The sequence below is a fragment of the Triticum urartu genome, chromosome 1 (assembly GCF_003073215.2).
Source record: "Triticum urartu cultivar G1812 chromosome 1, Tu2.1, whole genome shotgun sequence".
In the NCBI taxonomy this organism is placed as follows: domain Eukaryota; kingdom Viridiplantae; phylum Streptophyta; class Magnoliopsida; order Poales; family Poaceae; genus Triticum; species Triticum urartu.
Window position 1 is genome coordinate 564,267,369 of NC_053022.1, and position 7,964 is coordinate 564,275,332.

General features: G+C 51.0%; 1 protein-coding gene across 1 annotated transcript; it reads left to right on the forward strand.

Annotated features, from left to right (window-relative positions):
• Positions 1 to 688: 688 nt before the first annotated feature.
• LOC125530866 (G-type lectin S-receptor-like serine/threonine-protein kinase SRK) lies at positions 689 to 4,346 on the forward strand. The gene is made up of 8 exons (XM_048695284.1): positions 689 to 954; positions 2,100 to 2,290; positions 2,369 to 2,627; positions 2,723 to 2,951; positions 3,029 to 3,179; positions 3,289 to 3,474; positions 3,585 to 3,661; positions 3,762 to 4,346. Exons 2-8 carry the CDS (start codon positions 2,162 to 2,164, stop codon positions 4,192 to 4,194), a joined length of 1,464 nt encoding a protein of 487 aa, XP_048551241.1. The 5' UTR covers positions 689 to 954; positions 2,100 to 2,161; the 3' UTR covers positions 4,195 to 4,346.
• The last annotated feature ends 3,618 nt before the right edge of the window (positions 4,347 to 7,964 follow it).

Below are 7,964 nucleotides of genomic sequence, written 5' to 3' on the forward strand. Positions count from 1 at the left end.
CCCCGTGCGCCGCGCCACCGTCGGCAGGTCCCCACGCCATGGCCTCTCACCGCACCGTTGCGTCGTTCCCGCCCCGCCGCTGCCTGATCTCCACCCGCCGCTAGGTCGCCGCCAAGTTGCTGCTGCGCGCCATCACGGAGGAGAGACGGAGGGGAGGAGAGTGAAGCCGGCGCCGGAGAGGAACGGTGGTGGCGGATCGAGAGGGAGGGAGATGCGGGAGGGTGGCGGCGCTGAGACAAGGGAGTCATGAAGAGGCGCGTGCGAGAAGGGAAGAGGGCTCGTTCCCTCTCATCCGCTAGATTTGGAGGTATGCCTCCGTTCCACATAATGAGCGAATATTCCGTTTCTTGGGATGGGTGGGTTCTGGTTCCTTCGACTAACCGAACGTGAGAATGGGCTGTGGAAACGGGTCGGACCTGTGACATTCTATCCGGTGACAGCAACTAAACACACCCTTAGTTACGCAAGAATGACAATTTTATTTGACAAGCATAGCAACTTCATGTTTCAGTTTATTTTTAATAGAAATTTATCGTGTGTCACTGAAATTTGCTATTTTTACGCGATTGAAATTGCAATGGAAACAGGGCGGAGTGTCACGCGCTAATTGTGTGGCACTTATCATTTATGATTTCTTTTTACAGTTTTCTGTATTTATCTTGGAGTCAAAGATAGTGGGGTAGGTTGGGAAAATCTCGCTCTCCGGCCAGCGTGCCGCGTCCTTTCCAACTCCGAACACGTCCTTTCCGTCAACCAGCAAGCCGCGTCGTCTATCTAAGCTCGCTCTCCGGCCAGACCCCTTCCCGTCAGCCAGCGAGCCGCGTCGTTTATCTCGCTCTCCGGCCAGATCCCTTGCCGTCAGCCAGCGAGCCACGTCATCCATCTCGCTCTCCGGCGAGATCCGTTCTGTGTACGTTTACGTTCTCCGGCGAGCAGTTCTTCGGCTGAGTCCAGGTAACCCCCCCCTCCCCAGAAAGCCGGCAGGTTAGTTGCTTCCGGTGATTTTCTCTGCCCTGTGCTACAGCATCAAGTTCGCGCGTTACCTATCCTGTTTTTCCTTTCGTCAACTTCTTTTTCCCTCTCCAGTAAGCCGGCAGGCAGCTGCTTCCGTTGATTTTCTCTGCCGTGTGGTACCGCATCAACTTCGCGCGTTACCTATCCTGTTTTTCCTTTCGTTTATTTCGTCAACTTCTTTTTCTCTAAAATAGTGATCTAAACGCTCTTATATTTCTTTACTGAGGGAGTATTACCAGTCTGCAGCTAATCTAGGCTATGCTAGAAGTACATGAGAATAAAGCCACCAAAGATTGTCTATCCACGGTTTGATGCCTGAATATTTCTTTTTGATGAATCTAAGGCAGACCAAGTTCATCTCCTCCTTAAATTTGGTCCTCCATCCATAAACACTTGGTTGAATTCCTTTGAGGATAATTGAATGATGTCTGACGATTCAAACAGCCCAGACATCTAAAATGATGATTTCCATGAAAAAAGACTACTTAGGGGTTGATCCGAGGCAGAGCTGGCACTCTGGTCTGGGGAGATACAGCTCGAACATGCCTTTGCAAACTGATTGACACGGTTACCATCCTAATTCACTGGAGAATTTGGAAGGAGCGGAACGCAGGATCTTTGATGAAACTGCTGCTGGTACCGAGCACGTCCTGGACCTCATTACAGAGAACGTCCAGGCCTGGCGTGCGGCTCGCTGCATCTTTGTGACTCAGCCGTGAAGCTCCTGCGGGGTATTTGTAGTGCTGTGGTGTTACCTGTGCTGTATTCTCTTATCAGAGCTTTTGCTCTGTTTCTTTTCAGTCCAAGCATTGCTTGATTATAAGCACTCTTGTATTCCCCTTCCTACTAATAAGTACTCCCTCTGTAAAGAAATATAAGAGAACGCTCTTATATTTCTTTACAGAGGGAGTAATAAAAGTTCAGCCTCGGGCCCTTTGATATTTTCACACCTTTATACGAAACTACATACACACATCCTTTCACAAATCTATAGCTATGTTATGCTTCAAATTATATGAAGCATGTCTGTTTTCCATACAGGTTATTCATGTATGCTCTCTCTTGACCATGTGAAATATTTTCAGTGTTATTTGGAAGATCAAACGTTCAACCTAGTCAATCCTAGCAGGAGATATAGATTAGAAACATGGCGAACAATTTAGAACATACAAGTGCGACGACAAGGGAGTTTACACTCGAGGTGTTGAAACAAATTACAGATAACTTTTCTGAGGAGCATGTCATTGGACGTGGTGGGTATGGAGTAGTCTACAAGGTAATTCATATTATTGCCTACATATGTTGTAATTGTACTACCAGACGTTGCAAGAACCCATGTAACTTTTTTGAACAGGGATTACTGGATGATGGGGAAGAGATTGCTGTCAAAAAGCTTCACTACATGCCCGGGCTTAACGACACACAATTTACGAATGAGTTTAATAACCTTATGAGGGCCCAGCATCAAAATATTGTACAGTTAGTGGGCTACTGCTATTATCTAGGACATGAACGCTTCAAGTACAATGGTGAATATATTTTTGCCCCAGTAGAAGAAAGATTTCTCTGCTTCAAATACCTGCAGGGTGGAGGCCTTGACAAGCATATTTCTGGTATTATTGTGCTCTACTTAGCCCATACTATTGTTTTGCATGTAGAAAATAATCCGTAAATTTACATCTTGTTAATACACTGCATATTTCTACAGATGAATCCTGCGGACTCAATTGGCACACACGCTTCAGGATTATTAAGGGAGTTAGTGAGGGCCTAAATTACCTTCATAATGGATGCAAAGATTCTATTTACCATCTTGACTTGAAGCCTGAGAATATATTGCTGGACAAGAACATGTTCCCCAAAATTGGGGATTTTGGCTTATCAAGACTTTTCCGGTCAGAAAAAACCCACATCACAAGCAAAATTATGGGAACAGTGTAAGTTCATACCTCATGTTAAATAATCAATTAATTAGAAAATACAGAAATAATTGTGGTTGATATATATCATGCAGTGGATACATGCCACCAGAATACATCGGTAGACGAGCAATAACATCGAAGTTTGATGTATTCAGTTTGGGTGTTATAATCCTTCAGATAGTAGCGGGATATGATGGCTATTCCAAATGTGAACATATGTCTCCGCAAGAATTTCTTGAGCATGTAAGGAAGATATTTTACACAATGAACAGTAACCCATTTTCCACAAAGATTATGATTGTCGTGTCTAATTGTCCATGCCACCCTTCGCCGCTGTGTTCCATCTTTGCAGGTACATGAAAACTGGGGAAAACGGATGCAGGGAACAATGCCATTACATACATCAGAGCAAGTTATTACATGCATCAAAATAGCATTAAGGTGTGTGGAGTTGGACCGAGAGAAAAGCCCTACCATAGCGGATATTATTGATGAACTGAATAAGAATGATAATGCAGAAAGTTCAGCTATAGGCAAGGTATTATATTTATATCATTACACTGCTGACCGTGCTCCCTTGTATCTATGGATGATCTTTTTTTTACCTGCAACATTACTTCCCTTTTGTTGTGCCTTTTCTTATTCAAGAACACGGAAGAAAAGGAGCACACTCTGGAAAAACTACCTGAGATTCAGAAAAAAGAGAGTGCGGAAGACGATAGCAGGTACTGATTTTCGTTTCTCAAATGTCAATCATGCCGTTGTACATGGGACTTGTTCTCCCATATATATCCGGCCATAACTCCATTTCTTGGATCTTAACAGATACGCGAGAAAAAATCGCATTTCCACTCTCGTGGAGAATCATGCAAAGTTGGTCGATTTCACAACTGGCCCCGTGGGCTCCTTGCTCCCCAAGTTGGCCGAGTTCCTCAGCGACGAGTACAATTACCTGGATGCAGACTTCCAGAAAGATGTAGAGTACGTCTACAATGAGCTGGTAGGCATGCAAGCAGCCCGGCACAGGATGGCCGAGGTGCCGCAGGACCAGCAGCTGGATTCTGTGGTTAAGCTCTGGACCAAGGAAGTAAATGACCTCTCATATCAGGTGGGTGATGCCGTCGATTCCTTTCTGGCGCGCTTCTGGGCCTCTGAGCTTGACACATCTCCGAACGTGCAAAGTCAGAAAAAACAATTTTCAAGGAAGACCTCCGTCGCGAAAAAGAAAGGGAATGGCAGAAAGAAGCGGGAGCGATGACGACTTAGGGCTAGGGTTGACAGAAGGCGGTAGCAATTACTACTCTACATGACAATAGTAGGCTGGTCCTAACGGGGAGTATCATGTATTAGTATCATGCATATGATACCACTTTCGTAATGCATAGTATTATAAATTAGTATCTTAGAGCATCTTCAGCCGCGCCCCCAACAGGCCCTTCCCAGGCGTTTTTGCTACGCCGGCGTTGAAAAAAACGGACCAGTCGCATCCCCAGAAGCCCGTTTTTCGCCGGCTCGGGCCGAAACTGGTGCCGGCGGACCCAGGCCGAACCCGGCGCCCTGGGGGCGCCTGGGGCGCTGGCACAAGCGAAAAGGGCGCGTGGGTCCGCCCTGTCGGCGAGTCGAGCGCCTCTTCCCGCTGTTTCTTTCACCTTTTCCCCAACTTCCCTCCCATTCCCTTCCTTCCTCCCGCCAATCTCCCTCCCGCTCGCCTCCCAGTCGGCCGCCATGCCACCGAAGAAGTACGTCGTCCCTCACGCGGCGGCAACCGCGACCGCCTCCGTCGCCCAGCCGAAGCAGAGGAAGCCGAGGGCGCCGCCGTCCAAGCCACCGGGCATGCCAAACGCCGAAGTGAAGGGCGGAAGTTCAGCGACAGGAGGCTGTCACCGCCGACCGGCGGAACAGGGCCATCATCAAGAAGGCCCGCGACAACGCGGTACGTGCGGCTGCCGCGGACCAAGCCAAGGCCTCATCGGGGATGATGAATCCACCCGGCAGCCACGCCCAGTACGCGCCCTGGGGCCAGCAAGGCGTCGGCTCTCCGCAGCCATGGGGATTGCCCTCGCCGGGCTACGCCGATGGGGACGCGCACGGTGGGTTCAACCCAAACATCACCTTCCCCCATGGACACCCGGCCCAGCGCACGCCCTCGCCTGCCTTCGCCGGCGTGCGGTACCCTCCATACAACTACTCGCCGCCCACCTACGCTTCCTCCCCGATGTCCCCGCTACGCCGTGGCCCGCTGCCCTTCTCGCACCTCGGCGACACCGACGAGACCGAGGCCGACATGGACGACATCATTGCGGCAGGTTCGGCCGCGGCCGCCGCGTCTCTCGGGTTCGTCCCCCAGGACGAGGTGGTGGATCTCAGCGGCGGCATGGACGGCGAGCTCGGTTACGTTTACGGCGAGGACGAGCAAGAGGAGCAGGAGGAGGAGGAGGAGGAGCCGACGCCTGTTCCGACGAAGGGGCGCAAGAAGAAGAAGCGTGCGGCCAGGTCAGGCGAGCCGCGCATCAAGTGGGCGTCCAAGGAGGAGGAATGCCTCGCCGAAACATGGAAAGCCGTCCGCCTCGACCCGACGACCGGCATGAACCAGAGCATCGAGACGTACTGGGACCGCATCAAGGCCGAGTTCCACGAGCGCAATCTCGTCGACCCCTACTTCAAAGGCGTCTACATGCAGCGCGGCTCCAAGGCGATGGCGAACCATTGGGGGCGTATCCAGGGGGCGTGCAACAAATGGCATGAGGTCGTCGAGGAGGTTGCGGCTCACCCGGAGAGCGGCGCCAGCGTTGAGGATCAGGTATGCCACGCCGGTCTCCCGCCTCTCTTCGCCGTGTACGCGCGCCAACTGTTTGTTCCTCCGCGCAGTTGCTGCGCATGTTCGCCCTATACCGGCAGAGCAACAGCGACGCCGAATTCAAGTACCTCCACGTTTACAAGCGCATTGACAAGTGCGAGAAGTGGGTGGAAGTCCGGCACACCCTCGACAAGGCCAAGGAGACCTACAAGCCGGACGCGCCGACTCCTGGCGCATCGGAAGGGCGGCCGGACGGCAACAAAGGTGCCAAGAAGGGGAAATACGCCGACGCGGCCACCGCTCGAGTGCAGGAGTCCATCGAGCACTGCCTCGCCAATGCGCAGGCCCGGGCCGTCCTTCGTGAAGAGAAGACCGAGGCGCGGTGGTCGGCGTTGATGTCGAGCAGCGCCGTCAAGCTCGACCTACTTCGGATGAACGTCGCCGCGAAGAAGAGAAACACCGACCTGGCTTTCCTGCTGGGCGGGGCGGACATGCTCCAGAGCACCGACGAGGCGGTCAATGCGTGGTACTTGGCGGAGCACGGCCTCATCCTGAACCAGCTTCCTTCGACAAGGCCGCCGACGCCCACGCCGACGCCCACGCCGCCGCCAAGCCCGCGTGATGACGCCTCCACGACGCCCAACACCACCGAAGTCGCGCCGACACCGCCCAGCGCAGAAGCAGCTCCGACACCGCCAAGCCCGCGCACGCCAACTCCGCCGACGCCTGGGGCAGAGCCCACCGAGTGATGCGTTGCGCACGCGAACTTCTGCCGCTCTATTTTTTGTACGCCGAACTGTGGCTTGCGATCGCCTGACTTGTGGCGTCTTTGGTGAGCGGGAACGACCAAGTTCGAATTTTTCGCGTCCTGGGGACGTGACTGGGAGCTAGGTCGCCCCCAGGGGCCGAACTAGCGCCGGTTCGCCCTCAGACCGCTCTTTTTTAGTGCCCTGGGGGACCGAACGGCTAGAGATGCTCTTAGGCTGCGTTAGTAATTGACATACATGAAAATAGTACAACATTTAATATGATACGGTATCATGATATGATACCACACCACACCCTCTTTTTCCTCATTTAATTATGTGCCACATCATAAAAAAATATAGTTGGCATGCATGATACCGCTTATGGTACTCTTGTTATGACCACCAGTACAAGTCGGAGCTTTTGAGATGGTTGTTTTAGGGTACTTTTGAGATGGTTTTGGTTAGGGCATCTTCAACGACGACCTGTAAATTTTCTTACCATGCATTCGCGGACACAAAGACCAGTCCGCGGACACAGAAGTAGAAAATGGCTATCCAATGTTGTCCGCATACACCCGGTCTCTCTATTTTTTTTATAGTCCGCACGTTTAAGTAGCTGCATACATAGAGTAGACGTTCAAATAGCCGCATGCAATAGTAGTTTAAATTTTATAAAAGTTTAAATTTAAAATCAACATTGTTGTCCCCTTTAACCGCCCGATGATGCTCAATCAGATCTTTCTTCAGCTGCTCGTGAGTTGCTCGATGCCAAATTTGTTGATGCATTTGAACAAACTCTTCAAATGTGACCGGATTCTGGTCTGGAAGTTCGATACGATTACCCATGTTCTCAAATTCTAGAGCTGTGATAGCATCCTCACCCTCATCCTCGATGGTCATGTTGTGCATGATCACATAACATGTCATCACCTTCCACAAGGTCTCCGGATCCCATTGTTTAGCAGGTCCGCGAACAACTGCAAAACGTACCTGCAGAATTTCAAATGCCCTCTGGACATCCTTTCTAGCTGCTTCTTGTCTTTGGGCAAAGTGAGACTTTTTCTGACCAACCGGGTTAGAGATGGTGTTGATAAACGTAGCCCACGGAGGATAGATGCCATCAACCAGATAGTAGCCCATGTTGTACTCATGTCCATTAACAGTATAGTGGCAAGCATGAGCTTTTCCTTCAACCAACCCTGCAAACAGTGGTGATCGTTGCAGCACATTGATGCCATTGTGAGACCCGGGCATGCCAAATCCAAAAATCATGTGATGCAACTGCTTCAAGAATGATCATGGGGCTTCTTAACATGACCCTGATATTGCCCTGGGATCCATTGCTTGAAAGAAGAAGGGACACCTTTTTTATCTCCGACAATTCATCGAACAGTTGTCGGGGATGGTGAGTATAGCTGTAGCGAATGGTACTTGGCGGGGCGGTCGGAGGAGAGGGGATGAACGGTGACGAAGGAGAAGCGG

Coding starts and splice junctions, on each gene's coding strand:
- LOC125530866 (XM_048695284.1), top strand. CDS start 2,162: ATGGCGAACAATTTAGAACATACAAGTGCGACGACAAGGGAGTTTACA. Junction 2,952..3,028: donor AGCAAAATTATGGGAACAGT/GTAAGTTCATAC, acceptor TATATCATGCAG/TGGATACATGCCACCAGAAT. Junction 3,662..3,761: donor AGTGCGGAAGACGATAGCAG/GTACTGATTTTC, acceptor GGATCTTAACAG/ATACGCGAGAAAAAATCGCA.